The sequence below is a fragment of the Onychomys torridus genome, chromosome 3 (assembly GCF_903995425.1).
Source record: "Onychomys torridus chromosome 3, mOncTor1.1, whole genome shotgun sequence".
NCBI classification, from domain to species: Eukaryota; Metazoa; Chordata; class Mammalia; order Rodentia; family Cricetidae; genus Onychomys; species Onychomys torridus.
The window spans coordinates 51,526,401-51,550,931 of NC_050445.1; the positions used below are offsets into that span (position 1 = coordinate 51,526,401).

The 24,531-nt window shown below is 43.0% G+C and overlaps 1 protein-coding gene across 4 annotated transcripts in view; it reads right to left on the bottom strand.

The window, feature by feature from the left end:
- Positions 1-7,087: 7,087 nt before the first annotated feature.
- The window catches only part of St7 (suppression of tumorigenicity 7), a 241,731-nt gene continuing 224,287 nt past the window's right edge, over positions 7,088-24,531 (bottom strand). For all 4 annotated transcript variants that reach the window (XM_036180992.1, XM_036180991.1, XM_036180995.1 and 1 more), the window contains 3 exons: positions 17,265-17,357; positions 14,932-15,071; positions 7,088-7,490 (listed from right to left, as the gene is read on the bottom strand). In XM_036180992.1, the coding sequence (XP_036036885.1) occupies positions 7,395-7,490; positions 14,932-15,071; positions 17,265-17,357 (329 nt within the window). In that variant the 3' untranslated portion in view covers positions 7,088-7,394. The remainder of the gene's footprint in view (positions 7,491-14,931; positions 15,072-17,264; positions 17,358-24,531) is intronic.

Genomic DNA, 24,531 nt, shown 5'->3' on the forward strand with positions numbered 1-24,531 from the left:
AGGTTTCAAAAGCCTAAGCCAGGCCCCATGGCTCTATCTCTCTACTTGTGGATCAGGGTGTAGTTCTCAGCTACTACTCCAGAGCCATGTGTGCCACCATGCTCCCAACCATCACAATCATGGACTAAATCTCTGAAACTATAAACAAGCCCCAATTAAATGCTCTCTTTTGTAAGAGTTGCCTTGGTCATGATGTCTCTTCACAGCCATAGATCAGTGATGAAACTCATACACCAGAGAGAGAGAGAGAGAGAGAGAGAGAGAGAGAGAGAGAGAGAGAGAGAGGCGGTACACAGGTCTGCTCTTGTGGGTGTGGTGACCAGCGGTATCAGTATCAGGTAGCTTCCTCCGTCATTCTCCAACCTACTGTTTTTTGAGACAGGGCCTCTCACTAAACCTGGAGTACACTGATTAGCTAGACTGGCTGACCAGGTAGCTCCTGTCATCCTCCTGTCTCTGCTTCCTGGTGCTAAGATGACAGGCATGTGCTACCACACAGAGCTTTCTACAAGGATGCTGGGGATCAGAACGCAAGCTATTATGTGTGCACAGCAGACACTGTGATCACTGGACCATCTCATCATTTCCTCATATGCCAGTTTAAAAAAACAGACCAAAAAAAACCCCCAAACATCCTAATAAAACATTATCAAGAGATATACTAACTTGATGCATGCTGAGAGATGATGGTAGGCAAATATTAAGTCATTCTGCATAATCAAACTATTATGTTCCTATAAGAACAGAAAATTGTATGTATAGGAAAAACATCAAAATTCCTAACATACAGTAATCTTGAATATGAACCAAAGCTTTTCAGGTAGTGTTTGTTGATATCCCTTAGCATGACAGTACAAGCAGAGCAAAGTGCACATGTTGTGTCCAGAAACAAGGTTGCAGTGCAGCCATGTGATACAACAGAGGCACTACCAGATACTTCTCACACTCAGTGTACATATGAGATTCACTGCACATATGAGTTTGAATTGATTTTTGGTCATTGTATTTTCAGAAAACTTTTACTGTTGCCATTTTCTTCCATAATCCCCCCCCATACACCATTATGAGTCCCTATATGGGGTTGTGACCCAGTTTAAAAATCTGGGGATGAGAAAATAGAATTTCTAGTTTTAAATCATAATGGTATAAAATTGAATACCTGTAATATTCTTCCATCTGTCTATCTATCCATCCATTTATTCATATAATGTTAATTAACTTTCCATTAGTGTGACAAACAGCTGAGAGAATTTATAAGAAAAACAGCTTATTTTGGAAATTTCAATTCATTATTCATTGTCCCCATTTTTGAGGAAGGTAGGCTGTGTGGCAGACATTATAGTGGGAGCATGTGTGAGAGCAGAGCCTTCACATTATGGCCTGGTATGAGCAACAGGAGGAGAAAGGGGTCTACAGTCCCCCACGAGGGTATGCATCGAATCACCATGACCTGCATGAATGACAGGAGAGGATAGGGCTCTATCGTCCCCTTCAAGGGCATGCACCCAGTCACAGGAAGACCTCCCACTAGACCATTATCTTAAAGTCTTCATCATATCCCAACAGTCTGTACTAGGAACCAAACCTTAGGCACATGAGTTTCTGTGGGACAGTACATATCCAAACTGTAGCCTATGTAAGAAGTCACAAATACAGAGCCTTTAAAGAAGCATAATATATTATTAAATAAGCATAATATATTATATAAAAATATACTAAATATATAACATATCTAAACGTGAGTGTGTGTGTGTGTGTGTGTGTGTGTGTGTGTGTGTGTGTGTGTGTGTTTTGGGTTTCATCCATAGCTGCTGACTCTAGCCCTCATTGTTATACTATTAGAGTAATTTATTCTAGGATCTAGCCTTTAGTACTTGTTCTGAAGGAACTTTAGAATAGCCTCAGAGGGGAAGAGGTGAAAGAGAATAAGTCAGGACAGAGCAGGTCTAGGAGAGAAAATTTTCTCTACCTTCTCCTAATCTTATTTCACCCACTTTATTCCTTTCCTAAGGGAGATCACAGTGTCTAGATACGTATTCCAACTCCTTCCTGTTGTCTCTTTGGAAGGTGGCCATTAGAAAATTCTTTCACCCACCTATATAATGGAAGATCCCAAACTCTCATGTGAGAACAGGGCTCACCTACACCAGAAAGGAAGGAAGGCTGCCTAAGTAGACTGGCCTCACTGGGTGTATCATCTAGTCACATATCTGTACATTTGTCCATGTTTCAGAAATGACTTTTTTGGAAATAAGCCCCACTCTGTCTCTCTGCCCCCATCTGTTATACTTAGCTCTTTGTCAGCTTGACAGTCTTAGACATATCTGGGCCAAGGAAATCTTAATTAAGGGATGGCCTCAACCAGATTGGCTTTTGAGCATGTGTATGGAACACTTTCTTAATTGTTGGTTAATGCAGGAGGGCCCAACCCACTGTGAGTGCTGCCATTCCTGGGCAGGTGGGCCTGGGCTGTACAAGAGAGGTAGCTGAGAGAGCCTGGGGAATCAGGCCAGGAAGCAACATCCCCCCATGGTTTCTTCTTCAAGTTTCTATCTTGAGTTCCTGCCTTGGCTTCCCTCAATTATGGACTATAACATGTAAGTCAAATAAACTGTTTCATGTTGATTTTATTCAACAACAACAACAACAACAACAACAACAAAAATCTAATAGACCTTCAGAACCTGGGTCTGAGCTTGGAGATCATTTGGACATGTGCACACTTGTAGGAAGCTAAGAATCTGGCTCCTGCCTAGTAGGTCTCAGCCTCCAAAGCCAGAACCACAAGACTGATTTCTTCAAGGCCAGTCTAGATCTCCCAGCATCTGTACATGTTTCAGTTTCTAGCCCAGCCAGAGTTGTCGCTGCTGCAGTGCAGAAGCCATCACAGGAATGGATGTCACAGAGGATCTTATGTCTATCCTTTTGTTCACTCCTGGAGAGCAACAATCACCTGCCGCTGCTTGATTTGTTGAAGCTGAGTGAAGCGCGTGGTCACAGACAAAATGGGCTAATGGAAGGAACACCAATACACCTTAAATATGTAAATATTGCCCCAGAAGTTTCACATGGAAGAAACGACATAATTTTATATTTTTTAAAATTACAATGTGAATTTTTTAATTATAGGAAAAAGGATCAAAAATGAGGACGTATTAGGGGTATTATGGTCTACTGTGCTTAGGGGAGCAGTTAAATATCTTTGATGTTTTATTAGATATGGTAGAATAGCATTAAAATTAATTCCCTGAAGGAAGTAATGGAGAAACAATTATTAAGAAATTCTCCCAAGTGCTCACTCCTAAGGAAAACCTACATCAGAAACCTTCAAACTTCTATAAAATGAAAAGGAGACATATTCGTAGCATAGTGAAACAAGGAGACTATACTCCAGAGAAAAATCTCTAGCTTTCTATATATTGTTTTCTTTTGTTTTCAGCAATAGGGTCTTGCTATGTAGCCAAGGCTAGCCTTCAGTTCATGATCCTTCTGTCTCAGCATCTGGAGTGCTAGGATTATGGGCATGTGCCATCATGGCCAGCTGGACATCTCTTGTCCATCTTGAAACTAATATTTATTTTCCACTCATCTTCTTTATACCTTGCTTAAGTATGGCCAGAGAAAAACTTAAGCATGCTTAGTTGTGGTTTGTGCCATTCAGAGGTTGAAACAAGGAGACCTTCATATTGACTAGTACTCTGTGGCTAGCTGGTTACGCCAGTCTTCAGTAGGGATCTAATAGACAGGCAGAATGAGGATGTTCAAGCCTGTAGATGAATTTGCTGCCTCAGAATGAGCAGCAATGAACTTAGAGACCCCTTCCATCCATCCTGAAGTTGATCCTAGGTCACAGCCTTTTTGGTAGTAGCCTGCTCTTCTTTGTCAATCTCTTCTGGATCTCCACAGAAGTAGAAATTAGGCAAGACCTCTTGGGGATGCTCACAAGACATGGTGCTGTGCATGTGCACAACTTCAGAGCCAGTATTCACCTTGTCATTACATGGTCAGAGAAGTCCACATAATGTAGAGGAGAATCTGTGCTATGTACAGCCATGGAAGGCAACGAATACAAGGTGTCTGAAGAAAGAGTAGAGGTCCACGTGGTACCCACTACCACCAAAGACCGCACACCCAGAAATCAGTCAGCTTCACAGCAGATCTGGCCAGATGCCTAGTGATGAGGCGTTGATGTCAGCAGAGAAGTGACAGCCAAACCTTGTCCCAGGTCATCTTCTGAGATAAGATGGAGATGGCACCATGGTTCCTTCTGCAGAGATACTGTTCCATCTGGACATCAGAATTAGCCTCCACACACTTGCATCCCCACCCACCCCCACACAGTGACACTCCCACACAAAGAAAAGAAAACTCTGCACAACTAGGATTAGGAAAAAGAGAGAAATAACCTTAGTAAACATAGAAGGATGAAATATATAAATCACACAACCATGGTCCTCTGCAGCAACACCTTTGGATATGTAGAAAATTGACAATTTCCTAGAAAAATATTCTACCAGTTGAAGAATACCTCCATAGCAGGTAGTTAAAAGAATAATAATAATAATAAAAACCCACTACCAATAACCAAGCACTAAAATCAGATGTGTCTGGTTTGAATTTGTCCAGTCTCCCAAAAACTGATAAATTTAGTGTTTAGTTATTCAAGGCTGTATTAAAGTGTGTGAAAGCCTCCTCAAACGCCTTTATAAAGCTGGAATGACTTAGACATTACCAAGTGCTGACAAAGGAATTTAAAAGCAATCCTGTAGATCATTTTATATTGTCATGTATTATTCCAGGTCTATTTCTAAACATTGCTAGATTTGGCCTATTGGTATTAAATTTAGAATGACTGCATTTGTATTCCAACAAACACGTAATAGATGAGAATACCGGACACTGTTGGGACAGGAGAGTCTTTATAGACAAAAGCTCATCAGAATGAGCTTTCATGCAGCCTCACGAAGAAATAAAAAGCAAAAGGCAAAATGCAACATGAGTTCACCACCATCTCAGTGAGAAGCCAGCACCCCTCAAGCTTAGGCAACAGGTGGGGGGCGCTGTGCAAACATGATCAACTGAAGAACTTTTGTTATTTTGGCTGTCCTGGCTCTGCCTCTCCACAGGTTTGCATTAACCCTTAAGATAAAGATAACTTGGGTGCTGGTCCTTTGGAACTGCAAAACAATGGAGGCTTGGAGGCCAGTACTGTGGGAGGATGCCTTGAGAGGAGGCTGGAGGAGCTGTGAGTAAATCAGACAGGAAGACAGAGGACCGTGGCCTCTGCCAGAAGAGTGACTATGGTGAGGTAGTTCCCATCATTTGATACCTTTAAGCAAGTACCCATAATTTGCTAGTACCTTCCTCCTTGCATGAATAGCCCTTTAGTCCTGGGACTCATTTCTTCTAATATCCCCTGTTCGTTCATCTGTTACCATTTTTCTTATCCTTGGTCTCTTCCATTCTTTTTTTTTTTCCTACCTATTCAAGTCTAAGTTCTGCCCACCTCTCCATGAACCTGCTCTAAAATCTGAATTCTAAAATTTGCTAAGCATATTTAAGTCCTTGTTTAGCTGGGCATGGTGACACACAACTGTCACCTCAGCACCCCGGGGGACAGGCAGGAGGATTGACAGTTAAAGGTCGGTCTGGGCTATGTAGAGACTTTGTGTCATAAACATACACACACACACACACACACACACACACACACATCTTTATCTTGCATTCCTTGGCTTCATTTCCCACAACTCAGGGTTTCTAGCCACAACTGGCTCTGAGCCATCTCCACTTCCCACTGCTTAGTGCTCTGAAGTCTCTCCTTCAGGACTTAGCACAATCCAGAGTCCCAGCCTCAGCAGACCCAAATCTCTGATTTCCTCGTCCGTTAAGTTAAAGAATTGTATTAGATAATTTGTTTGTTCAGCTCAGAAATTATACCCTTAAGCCTTCCCTGGTCCTTCTCATCAGAAACCACTCTCCTCTAACAGATCAAAGTGTATTTGGGCCCCGTCATGTACTGACCCCCGCCCCCAATCACTTGAGCATCCATTCTGTGTCAAGAGTTGTCAACAAGGCAGGCACAGCCCCTACTCCCAAGAGCAACACTACCGGTATGTGTATGGGGTCAACCTCTCACTAGATAAGTTCTGTAGGAGCAGAAGCCAGCTGTACATTCTCATGATGGCTCTGCACAAAGTAGATACAAAGAGAAGTTAGCCAACTTAAGAGCAGACCCGGTGCCCAGCAAATGACCCACCCACCTGACTGCTGTGAGAGAGACTGGTGGTGCTTCCCAGAACACTACCTGCCTTGATGTGCCCGCGGAAGGGCTGGGATTCTAAATCAAAGGGGAAAGTATGCAAAAGATACACTGGACCGAGATGGGAAATAGAAGTACTTTTCACTTCAGATAGAGGATTCGTGTTTGTTTATTTCTCTTCTTTTGCCTAACTAAAGCCAGATGCTCTGCTAGGTTTGAATCATGCACAAAGCTTTGCAAGGTGGTGAGGACAAATGATCATTTTGGTTCAGATCACAAAAATACTCAAAAGAATGCTCAGATTAAAGTGTCAGGAATGCAAACACGACAAAAATTAAAAGGTACACTTGGAGAAACATTTAAAATGGTAATAAGGATGGAATGGCCAAGTTCTTTGACAGAATGTTGACCTGTGGCTTCTCATCAGTGACTCCTGGAACTTCATTGGAGTCCATGAGGCTGGATCAACCTACTGAGGCACATACATTTGTTCCCCTGAAGCTGACATTCCTCTTGGAAATCTGACTTCTGTGTGCGCATTTGGCATGTGAGAACACTTGGTTTGCACACAGCATTTTTGTGTCTATTTTTCTCTCTTCTTTTCTTGCTTATTCATTTGTTTAAGTAATGTTGGGCACACAGAAACCAGGGCCCTATGCAAAACAAGTGCTCTACCACTGAACCACATCCTCAGCTTTGAGATTCCATTTTTCAAGCCACCAACTCATGGGTTGTGAGCTCTGCAGAGACTAGTTCTGTCAGCGAAGAAAATCATAGTGTGGATTTAGCAGACCCCACACCCTCAGAGAACTGCATAACCCACCAGTTTATTGGGAATAGTGGCAAGTCTAGGGTTGGAAGAAAGATATAAGAAGACACACAGGCTGCTGCAATACACAAAAGTTTATTATTATTTTTTTTCTTCAATTTTGGAGGCAAAATAAAATAGAACTGAACATCAATAAATTTTGTACAACAAAACCAGCCTTTAATATGGAACTGATAGTCCATGAACAGTTTAAGATCTCAGAATGGTTTCCCTTTTTCAAAGACATGCTTTCTTGCGGCCCATGAGAAGTTGGCACAGAAGAGTTGGCGGACAGTGAGGAGAGTGAAGGATGGGAGGCTCCCCTCAGATCCGAGTCAGCTGATGCCACAGACTGGATGGGAGGAGGCTTTCCACTTTCTCCATGATAAAGTTCAAGGGGGCAAACAAAGTGCTGAGGAACTGCAAGGAAACCAGAAAACCAGCAGTCAGGACCAAGATCAGCGTCGCCAGCACATGCCAGTGTCTCAGGATCGTTCTTTCTGAAAGCCTCCCAAGGCTACAAACCTCTTCATGTTTACAGGAAATGTTGAGAGAAAGTGGAAGAGACATTCCAGCCCCACCCCCAGCATGACAGATAAGAAGGAAGTGTCTGCTGACTGCCTCCCTCAGCCCTCTGACAGCTACCACAGTTCCTAGGATCCCAGCAGTCTTCAGAGTTCACCTCCTGTCTATGAAGATGAGTATCATCCAAGAGGATGATGGGTAGGTGGCAAGTGGGAATAGGAGCTAAACAATGGTGATAACTTAGGCCACTTGCTTGTCTAATGGGCTATTCAGCTTCCTTTAAGTGGAAAAGGCAATATGCAGAGACAAGTCTATAATGCCAGATTGCTCTGTTTTCCTGGTGTCTCCCAAGTACATGCACAGCCTAGGCTCATTTCTAAACAGTGTGCTTTGTGTCATGCATCAGGGAGCTGAGGGTGGTACAATGGGAAGCCTTTTCCTCCAGGAAGGGCTGTTGAATGGACCTCTGGGAAGTTTCTTACTTGATTACTAAATACTTCTCTGCTTTCCACACACATAGAGGAATAAAAATGTGTCTGTTAAGAAATACAATTTGCAGCCGGGCAGTGGTGGCACACGACTTTAATCCCAGCACTTGGGAGGCAGAGGCAAGTGGATTTCTGTGAGTTTGAGGCCAGCCTGGTCTCCAAAGTGAGTGACAGGAATGGCGCAAAGCTACACAGAGAAACCCTGTCTTGAAAAACCAAAAAAAAAAAAAAAAAAAAAAAAAAAAAAAAAGAAAAAAGAAAAAGGAAATACAATTTTCTTTATCAGGTACTAATCAATTTCAGATCTATTCTGCTGATGTTCTTAGGAACAACTGATTTCAGGTTACAAGCTGGCACTGTGGTAGAAGCTGGTAGAAGAGATGTCTATCCAGGGAGCAGACTGGTATTGAAAAGGACCCTTTGACTTTTGTCTGCTGAGAACCAAGGTCTTGACTTGCTAAGGTTCAACACCTGGTTCTTTATTGTGGAGTCTTTTGCCCTCATCCCTAGTATCTGACAATACTAACAGAGATTTTGCATATAAGTTTAGTTCAGGGAGTGAATATAAATATGGAGTGGGAACACGGTTCTGAGGGCAAATGAATTTAGTGGGTATTTCAGACAGTAAACTTAAAGCATTATCCTTATTGGTCACATGGAATGGGATGCGTGTGTGTGTGTGTGTGTGTGTGTGTGTGTGTGTGTGTGTGTGTACATAGGGTATGTGTGTGTGCACAGGTGTATGTGTGTGCATGTGTACATGTGTCTGTATGTTTAAAGAGTATGGGGCATACCGAGGAGGCTGATAACACTTTGTAATTGCATCATCAAAAGGAAGTGGGAAAATTTCTCTATTCTGCTTTTTAAATCAATTAGATACACTTGCTTGGTAAGGCAATTAAGTGCTACATGAGAAAAAAGGACCCCAGGATAAAACTTCCCCTCTTGAAGGCTCAAAGCTGAGGGGTAGAGGGAGCAAGGACATTAAGATGTGGACAGAGCAAAGTAATACATATAGGCCATGATAGCAATCATGTTAGACACCTGGGGTGTTTGGAAAGGAAGAGAAGCTAGGCTAGACTAGAGGGGTGAAGTGTTGAAAGTACAAGAAAAATTCTACAAAGTAAGGCAATTTAAGTAGACTCCAATAGATGGAAGAAATATCCAAAGGTGTGATAGCAACAGTAAGGATAGAGTTATGAGCAAAGTGGGCATTCTAGACCTAACTAATAGTCAGACTATGAACAAGGAAACCATCAGATGGTGAACAGCTCAGCTTCACTGGAATACAGACAGAACTCAGGCTGGCTGGCAGCCTCGAGTGTCAGGCTGAATGTGCAGTTCAGAAACAGGCAGCATCAGGTGTGGTAATTCCCTACACAGTGGGTGTTAGATTCTCGGTAGTTTCTGATAAACTGAAGGTATCCTTTTGTGAGTATTTTGGGCCAAAATATTTGGGACAGTTTCCCTACAGGATGGATTGCCCATCCTTCCCAGGTTCAAAATGGACTGGGTTCCATCATGAATGAGGCTAGACGGCATTGAGGAAAGGCTGAGCCCAGGAATGAGAAATCATGGCTGCCTCTGAAAGCTTTCCCCAAATCCTTGATATAAAAGGACAATATAGACCAAATACACTGATCTCACTAACACTGTGAAATTGCATTTACAAAATTATACAGGTACATGTGTATATAGCATACACAATGAGATGCGACATCCACAATGACAGATAGTCAAGGCTGTAAATGTGACAGTATCTGCCAACCACACTCAATTCCATAAGGAGGATCCAACTGAGAAAACTATGGACAAATCAGAGATTCTAGCAGGGACTGGAAGGTACAGCTCAGCACGCAAGGTAATACTGCTGGTGGTCACCTTTGAGCAGATTAGGAAGACTGAAGCTGGCAAGGCATAGGGGATGAGCTGCTCAGCACTCCCTGAGCCAGAGCCATAGGAAGAAAGGCATTCTCAAAGTCCATACTCTGTACCATTCCACACCCTAAACTGTGGGTATCAGGGGCCTCAAGCTGAGTGCAGAATGAAGGGAGACAGTCTGTCATCAGTAACTCAACAACAAAGAACTGTTTTGTTTGTTTGCACCTTTGTTTCTGGGGAGCAAGGACCTGACTTAGGTAAAAAGCTTCACTCTAAGGTCCATAGCTGTCCCCTCTCCCCTACTGCATGCCACGATACAGTGGCTTTCCTTGCTACATTCTATCTGCATGGAACTTCTCTTGGAGGTTCCATGAGGAAATGATGTTCCAACCCTCCAGTGGATGTAATGACCTACTCTCTCTTCCTCATATCCCGAATGGGTTATTTTTGAGGTAAATGAGAAAGGCCTCCGTTGAGCATTTCCATGGTTAGCCTCATTTATTTACTTCAGGAACCTCAACTGAGAGGAGCCCCTCTCATCCCAGGCCATCTTCCTTCTTAGCACCTTTCCCCTCTCCCTCTGCCCTGTTCACACCCACAAAAAAGCTACTAGGGAGTTACAAACAGGTTGCAGGAACATGCCTTGTTCCTCTGGATACCTTGGGATATTCGGCTGTTTCTTTAGATGTGTGAAAAACAATCAATACCTTTGATCAGAAACCCAACTGGTGCATGAAGAAAAACAGCAGTTTCACTTCTAGACTGGCTACGGGGGAAATTTATTGCCTAAAAAGTTAAATCTGAACGAGCAAAACCAGGCAACTTGGATCAAGTCATCTATCTCAATGTCCACAACTTCTGTCCAGAGGGCAGAGAGATACGGTCAAATTTCTAACCCAAATGCCCCATAACTCAATTAGTGTCCACCGGTGAGAAAAAGCAACTAACTAATAAAAAGGGGAGAGTGGCACTTCAATGGCCCAATCTTCCTCTGTTGGAGACACCATTACTTAGAGGAAGGTCACAGCCTGCAGCACGCTGGGTTCACAGCGAAAACCTCTCGCTTATCTCAATAGGTTCCAGTTGCCCTGTCGCAAGCAGACAATTGACATCCCACTGTAATCAATATCAGACTTCAAAGAGTCCAGACCTCTAAGTGAAGATGAGGCAGAAGTCAAGGGGTGCAGTCTTGGGGAAGCGGGGAAGGAGAGGAGGAAAGACAGGCCCTAAAGAGCAGAGGGGTCAGAATGCTGACCTTCCCACGTTCTGTGGAGAGCTGGGCCTGCAGTGATAGCTTACTTATATGAGCAGCCTTATCTTAGGAACCAAACATTCTCGGAAGAGTTAGTCCTAAGTCATCGAGGTAGATTAGATTGCAGGCAACTGGATGAAGGCTCTCTACTCACGCTCTCAGTGACTCACTGTCTATGAGTGTGGGGACACTGTGTTAGCGAACAAACATGCTGGAGTTCCCACACTGTGGAGCCTGGGGGGTGGCAGTGTAATCTCTCTGCATCTACTAAAAGTCATCACTCCCAGGGCATTATCTCAGGAGGACTGAAAAAACCCACTTTCCCAAGCTGCAGATGGCTGCAGACAGCCTCCAGGGCAGCTGTGATAACCCCTGGGTGTTCGGCAAAGGCCTTGTGAGAGGTCTGAAGGAGTGAGGAGGTGCGGATGAAAAGACCGCCCAGGACAGACACACTGGCCTTGCCTCCTTCATACCACCCATCTTCCTTTCTTCCTAAACCTCCCCAGACCTGGGAAATGCCAGAACTCCAGGAGGAGTTTAAAGGCACACTTGTTCAAATGAGGAGTAGTTGACCAGACACATTGGGAGAGAGTAGGGCCACTCAGAAGTCAAATCTATTCCATCCAGTCATTTGACTCTAGGTGTAAGATGGAGGCTTTGGAAATAGAAATGAGGAGGAGAGCCAGTGCTGATCACCACCCTCAATTTTCTGACGAGTCCGCTGCTATTGTGTGGACTTTCCAGAGAATCTCTTTGCTAGCTGCCCTCCTTCTGATCCCTTTGCTGCTAAAATGGTTTTAAGCAACCAGTTTTCATTCCATTTAGTACTGTGTTTCTCAATCATGACTGCATACCTGAATTCCCAAGGAACATCTGAAAACTCAACTGCCTATGTGGCAGGGGGTCAAGTAGGCAAGAGGCCCTGGAAGGGCAGTTATCAGCAATCTTATACAGGCATACTGAAACCACTAATTCTGGACAGCTGTCACCTGAAAAACTATGACAGGGTATGACATAACTTCAAATAGCTTCTCAAAGATCTACCTTTCAGGAGGTCAGACTCCTTAGAAGGAGATATAATCTTCAACTCCCACCCTCAAAGGCTGGTGGGGTCATTGCTAAAAATAAAGACTCCTGGTGTGAACATCAAGAATTTCTGAATTTTGGTGGTATAGCCAGGAGCATTATTGGCACACTAGAGGCTAAGAATCCCTGAGATCCCACAACCCTAGCAAGTGCTATCTGTTAGCATAATAGTGAACACTGGAGCAATGAGGTACTTTTGCACATGTTTTAAAAATATTTAAGAGGGAAACAGAAAAGTAGGAACAGTAATTGTCTCGTTCCAGCCCTACATCCCGACTACACATTTGAACTAAATTATACTCTAATCTGAAATGTTGGCAACTGCTTTTCCTCAGAGGCTAGCGATGCAGAGGGAGGAAACAGTGAACAGGACAGGTCCTGGGACTGAAGGGATCCAAGGCAGCAACTTGGGTAAGAAAGGAAAGAAAACTTAATTTCCCCAAAAGAAGGAGAAGGGAGCCAGAACTTCAAGTTGGCCTTGAGTAGAGAGGCTCTCCTGAGAATTTGCAAAAGAAAGCAGATTTCTTTGGTGTGCTCCAAGAGTGTGAAACCAGTTAAGTAGAAGTGAAAGACAGCAGTGTAAGAGGTACAGTAAGGAGCCTAGAATGGAGGCCACTGGTGAAATGGGCATGGCGTTAAACGGGAAGTCCATGTACAGCAGCATTCACAATGAGCCATGTGCAGCAGTATTCACAATGAGTTATGTGCAGCAGCATTCACAATGAGACATGTGCAGCAGCATTCACAATGAGTTATGTGCAGCAGCATTCACAATGAGCCATGTGCAGCAGCATACACAATGAGCCATGTGCAGCAGCATACACAATGAGCCATGTGCAGCAGTATTCACAATGAGTTATGTACAGCAGCATTCACAATGAGCCATGTACAACAGTATACATGATATATCTAGATGAACTCATGTTGCAGCAACAGCTAAGGCACTTTGAGGACCCTTTCAACTGTAAGGATACTTGATTTCAAGAGAAGGGAAGAAAAGCCAAGTGGTATTATATATATATCTTCATTCACTTAAAAGCCATTTATTGAGACCCTGCAATGATCAAGGTTGTGTGGGAAGCTTTGGAGATGCAGATGTGAGAAAGGTACAAAAAGGGTTTGCTTTCAAAGACTGAAGTCTCAAGGGGCACAGACAATTCCTCACCAATCATATATGATTATATGTGGTAATATGTGATAATATAGGCATTCATAGAACTCTGTGGAATCATGGAGACGTGCTGTCAATTTAGGAGAAATGAGCAGAGTATTAAATAAGAAAGAGGTCTTTCGGAGAAAAGCGGAGTGGGGTAGTCATATGAGACATTCCATGCATACAAACAGGACATGGAAAGTCACTGAGATTTGTAGGCCTGGTACTTCTGGGCACTGGGATCACTTCACTATGGCTGAAAAGCTGGGTCTGTGTAAGAACTGTGTAGAAGGAGGCTAACAAGGCAGGCAAGGGCCACTAAACATAAAAGGCTCTTTTAGGTCAAGCAAAAGAACTGAGATTTATGGCCTGAAATAGCAGGGAACCAGTAGATAAAAGCTAGGAAGTGGCCTGCTTGTTGGAACTGTTAGAAAACTCTTCCCTGTGGTAGTGTAAGAGACAGAGTGACTGTGATAAGCCCAGAAGCAAGGAGACCAGCTGAGACAATCTGGCAGCTCAGGCAAGGGCAGCAAGGACACCTCTAAGGGGAGGCTGTGAAGAGAAGAGAGGGTACAGCAGGGAAGCCAGGTTTACAGTGTGGCTACTGAGCAGGGAGGGCAGCATTTGGAAGTTGACCCACATAGGGGACAAGGCAGGGAGGGGCCTGAAAGTGCAGGGAGTCTGTGGCCTGAGGACTTGACTCCGGACCTGGCAGGGCCACCGTGGAGACAAAAAGTATGGAGAGAGATCATCCCTGCTGATCCCATGCATCTTGAAATCAGACGGCAGGGAAACAACTCAACGTTTTCCTCTCTTCTTCCATTTTATACCCAGCTGTGGCAAAATCAGGACAGTCACCCTCAGGTCTTAGAGAAATCATCATTCTCTCCAGGGAAACAGGTTCTTAGCAGGCAGATGGCTTCCTTATAGGGCTCTGTCTACTACCCTCTTCCAAGGCTCTTCATGGATTTCCCTTTTTCTCAATCTCACGTTGGTACCCTTCCACTACAAGCTTTCACACTTTCTCATAGTTTATGACCCAAATAAGCCAAGGGTTTGTATCCATTTAAAACATCACAAAAATAACCTGTGGAAACATACATCTCATTCTTCATGAATGACAGACTCATAGTATCCAGAGATTAGAAAGTGCCATTCAGTATATGTAAGGCTAAATCACATCCCACCCATGTCTCATTTGTGAGTATTCCCTAAATCATTTCATCCTTTGGGACTTGGTGCACTTTCTGGAAGGTACTAGGATGTCTGGGAAGTCAAGTGAGACACGCACGAACAACCTGTACTTTCACTTGACCCCTCCTCAGCCACTGATTGCTCCGATGATAATGGAAACTATATGACTCTTCAGGCTTCCAAACACTTCTGGCAACATCCCCTCCCGAAGTGCCCCCCCCCCCCCGCTTTTCTGTTGTCCAGCTGTCCATTGCCCAAGGCCCCCTCTCTGTAAACACTCACGGCTTTTGCGAAGACCCCCATGAGCTCTGGGAACTGATGTGTCAGGAGGGCCAGCATGGCTGTGAAGGAACACAGTCCAGCAGTGAAGAGGATGAAGAAGGGGAGCTCCTTCTTGGGGTAAACTGAGACTTCATGAAAGGCTATGGAGAAGACCAAAAGGGAGCCATTAGGACACAAGTGAAAGCATTTTGGAGAGCCCGACTCCCCTTGGCTGCAGCGTGTTGGAAATGACCTGGGACACCCCAGACACATACAGCTCGCTCACATCTGCCCCACTGCCTTTGTTGCCTAGCTGTCTCTCCCAAATCCAAGTTCCACATGCAGCACTGTAGTGAGAGACACACAGGGCTAGCCTGTGGTATCACACATTCATGGGCACCATCTATATTTAATATACAGTGCTCCTTTCCCAAAAGCAAATAGAAAATAGCAAAACGCTGTCTGAGTTACAACACCTATTTCCAAAGGCAATTCCCAAATCAAGCGTGAGTGTGCACACGTGTCTATTTTTATTTTACTGTATTTTAAAATAATTATAGTAAGGCAATAGCAGTTACCTTGTATTTTCTCTGACAGTCTAAGGGTGCCAGTGGAGGATACTACCCAGTAGACATTCAGCGAGGACCTCACATGCGGCCCTCCTCGACCTTCAGGAGCAAGGGTCAGATTGCTAGGGCTATGTGACACAACTGTAGGAAACCCCTGATGATAAATATGCTCAAAACAGCCATGAGGGGAGGGATGGGGACCGGAGGGCTCTACAGTATCTTTCATGGCATTCAAACATTAAACATTGCATTTGGGTAAAACCAGAAGATCTCTGGTATCAAAACATAAAGAATGCAATGAACTACTCTAACTTGAGTTACCACAGGACAGCCCATGACGAGGTGGCTGGTAGAGGCTGGCCGGGGGCATGGGGCTGTGTGCCCAGAAGAGGTAATCCAGCTGGGTGAGAATTACATTAAGAATTGTAATATGGTTTTAGTAGATGATCTATATTCATAGAAACTTAATTGGATTCGACCAGAACATTTTAAAACATGGTGCTTTTCAGAAAACTGCCTTTCTACCAGAAAACTGAAACTTTAACAAGGATCTCCCTGGAGGAGGTGTCATGTGGGGATTTCTGAAGTTAAATTTAATGTCATGTGATGCACCAGATGCCTTTAAAATGAAGCTATGACAGTGAACACCACAGAGCTCTCCCAGCGCTTTAAACAACAAGCCACAGGCTGGGGTGATTAGCAAGGAAACAGGAGGAGCACTTCCAGTCTCACACCCAGTCTCGTGGCAGCAATCCCTTGTGTCTGGCTGCCGCCATTCATGACCTGCTCAGTAATGGTGGCATCTGAAATTTTACTATGTGCCAGCTCACCAAAGCTATTCTGGGGAATATTTATGTATGCTACAGCTATTAGACATTGATGTAACCAGGGCTAGTAAAAGGAAAAGAGGGTGATGGGAAAGAAGAAGGGGGTTGTGGGAAGGAGCCAAAAGGGGATTAGTATCCGAGAGAGGGAAGTATTTCCCAAGTCAGGGCCACATGAAGAGCCTGGACATGATCCTTGCACACAGTCTGATTGGATAATAGCTATTTAGCCTGGATTGTCAAAACAATGTTGTATTACAGTAAACCAAAATAATACTTTCCACATGTGGTGTGACCCTTAGGCTGAGAGCTCCTAAGGCACTTGAGGGCAGGGTTTTCATCCTGCACTCTATGACGCACTGCTCAGGCTGCACGTGTGCTCTGCACATGTCTGTCAACTCACTACATGCAGCCCATGAGATGCTCACAGGAACTGTCTGGCCAAGAGCATTGCATCACCATGGAGAGCATACCACCCTTCTTCACTCAGGACTTTGCCTCTGGCAGCAATGCCACTGGCCTGGTTCTGCCCTCCCATCCATGATTCAACTGTAGTTTCCTCTGACACCAGCTCTTCCTCTTCAAACCCCAGAGTGTACAGACCACCTCTAACGTGCAGGACAGCCCCAGCAGAAGCTTCCATGACAAATCAGCCTGCAGAGATGCCACTCTCCATCAGGGCTCTGCATGCTCATGTCAATCTCTGCTATACTCATGACAGCTCATCTCGGACAAATTTCAAGCCTCAGCATCATTCCCTCTAATGGGTGTGTGCAAAGAACTGGAGAAGCAGGAAGTCCAATCCATTCCCATAACTCATTTCTATTCGTACGCTATCAAAAAAGGCCAGGGGTTGGGAGACGCTTAGTAAGGACATTATCAACACTTATCATGCCACCTCTTCACACCCCATCTTTTGCAAGGTCCCCCTCCTGGAGGGCTGCAGAGGAGTGATACTTACAGGGAAGGAGCTCCCGGTCTGCTGTTTCTGTACAGATTGGGTATGGATAAAATAGGTGCCCCTTCTCCAAGGGGTAAGGGATCATCCGGAAAGCTACAAGGGAACACAACACATTAAAGGCTTACACTGGTCTCTTAGCTCCCCAACCTCGGAACAGAACTTCTGAACATTTTTCTAGTGGAACATACTCCAACCTCAGAAGAGAACTTCTGAGCATTTTTCTTCCTATAAGAGAGGCAAGCCTTACCCAAACTCTGAGGCACATGCCAGACAAAATGTCAGAGTGCACTGTGATGCATTCCTCACACATTAATCTCACACTATATATTCTGGGCAAAACTCACAAAACTGGGTGGGGACAGAAGTGCAGAAGGGCCGGGAAACCGTCAATATCAATACCTAAGGTTTCATCATGTATAAAATATTATAAAAATGTTTTAAGCACAGATTCAACAGAGCCCAGCCACTGGTAATAATGCAAACATGGATTGAAGTGCTTTCCCCAAAAGTGCATGTGGATTGACTTGTTGGAGCTTGCTGCAGGTTGTACAAAAATGAAAGGCATTCTGCTGTGTCTGGTTTAAAAATATGTCTAAGTGGATTAGAACTCAAACAAGGATGACGAATAAAAAAACTTAAAAACACATGATTTGAGAGGAATTTCTAAACTTTATGAAACTTTTAAATCTTTCAATATCATGCAGGGAAAATGGCTTGGAGAGATTGATTGTCTACATTTTGATGATGTCAGGCCACCTAAATTCTGTCTGTGGCATCAGATGACATTAGGCTTTCCACTGAATTACGGCTTTCCAATCAATCCATCCAGCCCCGTTATCGAGTGTGTTATTCTCCCTGTTCCAATGTCATCAGCATGTTAGTCTCACTGTTCCTATGAGCAGTGCTCATGCACTTAACTTCTCTTCAACAGATGTCCTGTAACGGCTGCATATTGTGGATACAGAATGGAAAAGCCATACGCTACCTACCCTAAGAACGTCGGTTAACAATCCTGGCTTGTATGTGTGTCCACGAGGGATGGTGAAGGATGGTGGCAATGGGCAACACTATTTATAGTTTTAAATGCTACATTTTAAGGAATCATGCTACATCCTTAGCCCTAGTATTACCAAAGCCTTTACAAAATGCTGTCGATGTACATATTTGTCTTTGCATACTTATTTCAAATAAGAATCAGAAACAAAGAATGTTCTTCCTCACAAGAAATGACAAGGTCCCATTGTAACCCGCCTCAGTGCACATATGGTATTTATTCTAGTGTCTGAATATTATTTAAAAGTAAAAACAGTATGTATGCGATTCCAGCATTTGGAATGCAGTCAATCCACACCACAGTGGTATCTCTGTGAGGTTATAGCACATTGCCATGGAGAGTATAAATCATGATAAATGTGGGATTAGAGCAGAGCCAGTTTGCTGGCAGTTTGCTGAGGTAAAAAATGTTATCAATTTTCTTCTTGTAACAGAAACCTCTTAAACAGATTAAAACATTAAAAACACCCCAGATTCAGCTCTTCTTATAATGGAAGGCTCACCCTACTTCAATCAGACCCTTTCACACAAACCAAGATGACTTTTGCCAGTTAGCACAAGTGACAGAAGAGTTGTGTCATGGGTTGTTCAATCACAAAAATGTTGAGGAGGAAGCCAACACCTCTCCCACCAGAACCAGGCTTGCAAAAGCGTGAAAACAAACAAAATAACAGACCAAAACCTTGTAGCGATTGCACAGCATCCATGCACTAAAGTCTCTTACATGTAAGCTGCAATGTGGCAGGATTTCAATGCACCTTTTCATGCATGACAGTTTCTTTGAAAGCAATCCCCACTCCTACTCTGTGGTTGTATGTCAGATTCTACACATGTACCTAGGCTATTGGTTTTTTTTTGTTTTTTTTTCATGTATTCAAGTTCATATGATACCAAAAGAAAAAAACAGTTTCCATAACGGCTATTAATTTTGAAAAGTAAACTTTATTCAAAATTGAAGTTAGTTTGAACTTCAGGAAATTTTTTTTTTTTTAAAGAGAAATATAGAGTACAAGCTCTTGAGAGAAATCTAATAGCTGACTGGCATTTTCAAATGAGGATGTTTCCTTCCATATTTGGCATGCACAGGGATCAATTTAGTCTTTTTTATTTTAATCAGCTCTCATCTTTTTCAAAAAGGGTGGAGGTTTTGCTAGTACACAATTTTTAAAAGTATATAGATATGTTTCTTGCATGTTTGTGGTACCTTTAAGACCTCTTTTTCTCATGTCTGATATCATTTACATTAAGTTCGTAAAAACAATATTAAGTTTTGGCTAAACTTAAACAAAACAAAAGCAAATACAATTTCTACTTGCAATTCTATCCTTCCCCCACCCTGCTGCACAGGGTCCAATGGAGACGGAGATAAGGATGGGGGTCTAGAGAGGTGGGAAGAGCCTTGCACTCCTTGCCTGTAGCCCTCCCACCTCGGGTCCCTTTCACTGAGACAGGCACCGGCTCTATGAGCCTTGAAGTGCCCATTGATGTCCACCAATGAAAAGTCTAGGAATGCACTTATTTAGTGGCTGAAATGAGAACAGAAATAGATCATTTGGAGATAACTATTGTACAGATGACTATGAACTTCCTAAAGGTCTTTCAGAAACATATTTTAGATAAATTAAAATTGTACAGATACTTGGTTCAAAACTAAGCAAGAGCCAGGCGGTAGTGGCACATGCTTTTAATCTCTGTGAGTTTGAGGCTAGCCTGGTCTACAAAGCGAGTTCCAGGAAAGGCGCAAAGCTACACAGAGAAACCCTGTCTCAGGGGGAGGGGGGGGGAACAAAAAACAAAAAACTAAGCAAGAAACCTAGGCTACTGGTAATTGAGACACAGTATCTACATGACATTTCCACCTCATGTGCACCATCTGTCTGTCTTGATGCTGTTTGTGCCTTGGTTCAGAGGTGTAACTGAAGCCCCAATCACTTATGGAGCACATGAAAGCATCACACAATTGAGTCATGTAACTCTCTCCTCCTCTCTCTAACTAGAATCACTTTCAGGGGTCCAAGCTGCTCCATGCTGTGCAGGGCAGAGGACTGAGTACCAAGAAAACTGCAGATGGACAGAAGGGTGGTGACAGGAGAAGACTAAGGAATTGTCACCCTACCCATTATAAAGACAGACAGAAGGTAGTTTTGATATTTATCTGACATTTGTTTGATGTTTTTCCTTTCAGAAGAACATTACTGAGATTATTTGTAATACAGAGAATTGAGAGCGAATCCCAGCTCTACCTCTTACCATTAGTCTCTTGTCAAAAAGTGTGTGTTTTTTAACAGTGACACTGGGTGAGCTAAGAACTCACTGTTCAGGTAGAGCTCAGGCCCAAGCGCCAAGCTGCCCTGTACAGGTCAGGGTTCTGTTCACCTTCCCCCTTCTCCACTGAACCTAATGTCTTCACCTTCTCCACCAGGGCACACTCTGAGTGAAAATGCTGCAGTGTGCTAACAAACAGACCTGCAACTGCTAGAACAGAAAATGATCATCAAAATACAAGTTTTATGTTCCACGTCTGAGTGCAATGCAAGTAACAGTCTGGGAGACCACCTGTCTTCCATTAGTCATCGCAATGCAGACCTAGGAAAAGACAGAGATCAAAGCCTGGCTTTTGATCCATATTCTTTCAACTATAACACTGAAGTAAACTGACCCTGAAGAACTCATTTTCCTTTGGTTGGATTTAAACATGGGTTGTCCTAATTTTGAAGAAGGAATTCCAGGTTTTACAGTGAACTTCCTAATTTACTAGTGACTCTTAACACTTTAATTCTGTTTCCAGAGCCACCATAGCACTGCTGGACTGTCTGCCTATGTACACAAATACGTGTGTAGTTCCCTCTGATATATGTGCATAAAACACTTATGTATACACACAACTGCTTCTTACAAAACATTTTCACCTTGGTATCACCAAACATTAATGCCTGTTACAAAGGAAGGATTCAATAATTGTTTGCTCAATAGAGTATATGCACTCAGGAAGACATGGAATTTCTCTTTAGGAACTTAGGTAAAACCCAACAAGATTACAGGAGCCTGCCTATTGCACTATTCTAGAGACTGAGGCAAGAGGGTCACTGTAGCTTGTGAGTTCGGGGGCAGCCTTGGAAGCACAGGAAGATCCTGACTCTTAAAGAAAAAACTTTAGGCACTCCAAATTATGGTTTATTACCCAAACAGAACAAATTTAGAGTCAAGCTGGCTCTCTATCGTGCCATATCTGGAGACTGGCTGCCAGTATGTCAGCTGTGGTCAGTGTCTTTACCCAATCACCACTTTCTTGCAAATCATAAATAGTATCCTTAGATCTGTTAGGGGCAGGGGGAAGAATCAGTTAGAAGTCCAAAAGGTATCTAGCAACCTTATGGAGGGATGGTATGGCTAGAGGAAATGCCCCGAGGACACATCCTCCAGGGAAGGGCATTTGCCATTAGGTTCAAAGAGAATACATTAGAATCATAAACTCATTCTATGCTTCAACAATGGGCCATTTTCCCCTCTCAAAGGAAACACTCTGCTTTGCCCCCTCAAAAACACCACCTTCAAATCTTATACATTATTTAGTGGATTCTTGTGGGGGGAGGTCTAAAAAGAAAATAAAGGTTCTATTTGGTTGGGTAGAAAAATATAGACACAAAGAAAGGCCAAGTGGTTTACTCCATGGCATAGTTGTCTTCTGATATATGGAACAAGAAAATTAAAGTTCACAGTTGTGGTCAACAAACAACCATGCTTTCTAAAATAAATACTGCCAAAGTAGAGCGTTGAAAAGATCAAGGTGGAAAGGAGGTAAGAGTGCATCGGTACTGCATATAGGTAAAACAGAAGATTGCCATTTAAAACAGACTGCTTACAGAGCATTACCAGTACAAACTCGGTAAAGTGAGACCTTTCTTCCATTCATATGTGATCTTTATATTCAGCTCATACTTGCGGTGGTGCATTGTGTGAGCATATCCAGAGCCAGCTGTGTTTAAAGCAAACATAACTTTGATAAGGTGGCAGCTGTGCAGTAATCTAAGGCACATAAAATCTTAAAAGTTAAAACTCTTCCCCTTTCTTAATTATCTTGACTTTGAGGGACATATTGTGTAATGGGTGGGGGCTGGGACAGTGATGAATCAAACATTTCAGAAACCTTTGAAATGCTGATGTGTTGTGGTTGAGGATTCAGGGGTACTCTTCCCCTTTACTACCATGCACTTCAAACGCAGTCTCTGTTATAGATCAGTTAGACTTTGCAGTTTGCAAAAAGGAGGGAAGGCTCAATTTAATTGATGGGGAGCCCACTGAATTCTAAAGAATGACTAGTTCTCTAACATAATAAATTCGCTTAAAGAGAAAAAAAAAAAAAACCTTCTATTTCTGCCTCCGAATGAACACTTCAGACAGAACCAAGGTTGATTTGCTTTTAAAGATTTCTAAAACACAACTTGGGTAACAATCATTTTTAACATGGAACCTGACAAGATCAGGTTCTTTTGTCTTCTGTCCTGAGTTCTCTTTCGAATAAAATTGAGCACTTGGGTGGAATTAAGGAATAGCCTTCCTTACATTTCACAATGAAGAAAATGAATGACTCAGGGAAGGAAACCGGAACTCTGAGGCTGGAGATGTCAAAAGCCGCCACCACGTGGCACACCGGGGGAAGTGCAGCCTCTTCTGTTCAAGCCGCTGAGGGGAAGGGGTGGTCTGCCCTCATCTTAGCTGCAGCAAGTTTGGAGGTCACCGACATGGGACATTCAGGGTATGACATTCCATTTCATATAGCCTTACAGTTTCCAAAGTTAAGAAAGTAGATACTACTATCAGCAGCTGAGCCAGAATTCTAACCCAAGTCTTCTGATTGAAAACACAGCTGTGAGGCTGGAGAGATGATCCAATGGTTTAGAGTACAAACTGCTCTTCCAGAACACCTCAGTTGGTTCTTAGCACACACATCAGGCAGTCTGTTGGCTCAGAACCTCCTGTAGCTCCAGATCTCAGGGGTTCAACTCTCCTGGCCACCGTGTGCTCATGCACTCACATGCACATACCCACCCCACCCCCCATAAATTAAAAATAATAAAAATAAATCTTTAAAACTCAGAGATGTGGACATCTAATTTAATTTAAAAGTCACAGATCTAAAAGAAGTAAAAGACTGCAGAAAAATGCTTGAAGCTGGAGCAGTAATTCTTTCCTTTAAGTTGCATGAAAGAACTATAGCTTTTTTAAAAAAAGAAAGAATGGCTGCAAAACACTTATTATGAAAATGTTTTTCTAAATATGTATATATACATACACATATAAGTACATATACATCTTTTGCTTATTAAAAACACCTCTGTGAGTTATACAAAATTTGAAGAGTACCAATATCAAGAATAGAACGAAAGCACACCCACAACTCAGCACTAGCAAGTTAGACAAATTCGCTTCAGTTCTTTCCTTTGTTTATACACATGTATTTATTGTCTTATTCCTATTGAAATGTTTAAACCAATATGAAATAGACAGCAAAATTTAATTGTATCCAGGATGGGTAACTTTCTAAACTAGATAGTATACCTTACATGATATGTAGTGATGTAAATCTAAATTGTAACCTTCCAAGCAAATGCTCCAGAGTTAACTAGTCTCTTAGCTTCATCTGTTCACTGCAGAGAAGAAAATATGGACTTGCATTTGCCTCCTGGCTGTCTGAACAGTTGCTGTAAACTGACCAGCCACTCACCTCATTGTTTCTTCTCCTGGAGAACCGAGGTGACCATCTCTGCTCTGTCTAAGCTAGAACGTTATCAGGACAGCAAGCAAAAAGATGCAAATGCAAGACAACGTAACGCCATCTGGGTATGGAAAACACTTTTGAAGGTTCCTGGTACTCAGATTTCCTCGTGTATTTAGTCCACAGTGAGCACCCTCCCAGATCTCTGTTCTACAGTTGATTAACATGGCTCTCTCCGGAGGCTGAATGACATTGCAACTGATTTGGGCTGGGATCACTATCTGATTTTCACAGAAAATGTTGATCTTTAAGTATCAAATTTCCGGTTGATGTTTTCTATAGGGGTCTGGTTTCCTTGCCTTACTATTTTATATATAAAAATTCATCCCCTTAATCCCAATAAGTATTCTGCCGATGTAGCTTGAGGTAACCCCAATACTTTCACTCTGCCTGATTTGCCAGTTCACTATGTCACTCCGTACCTCTTGACCCTTCCCT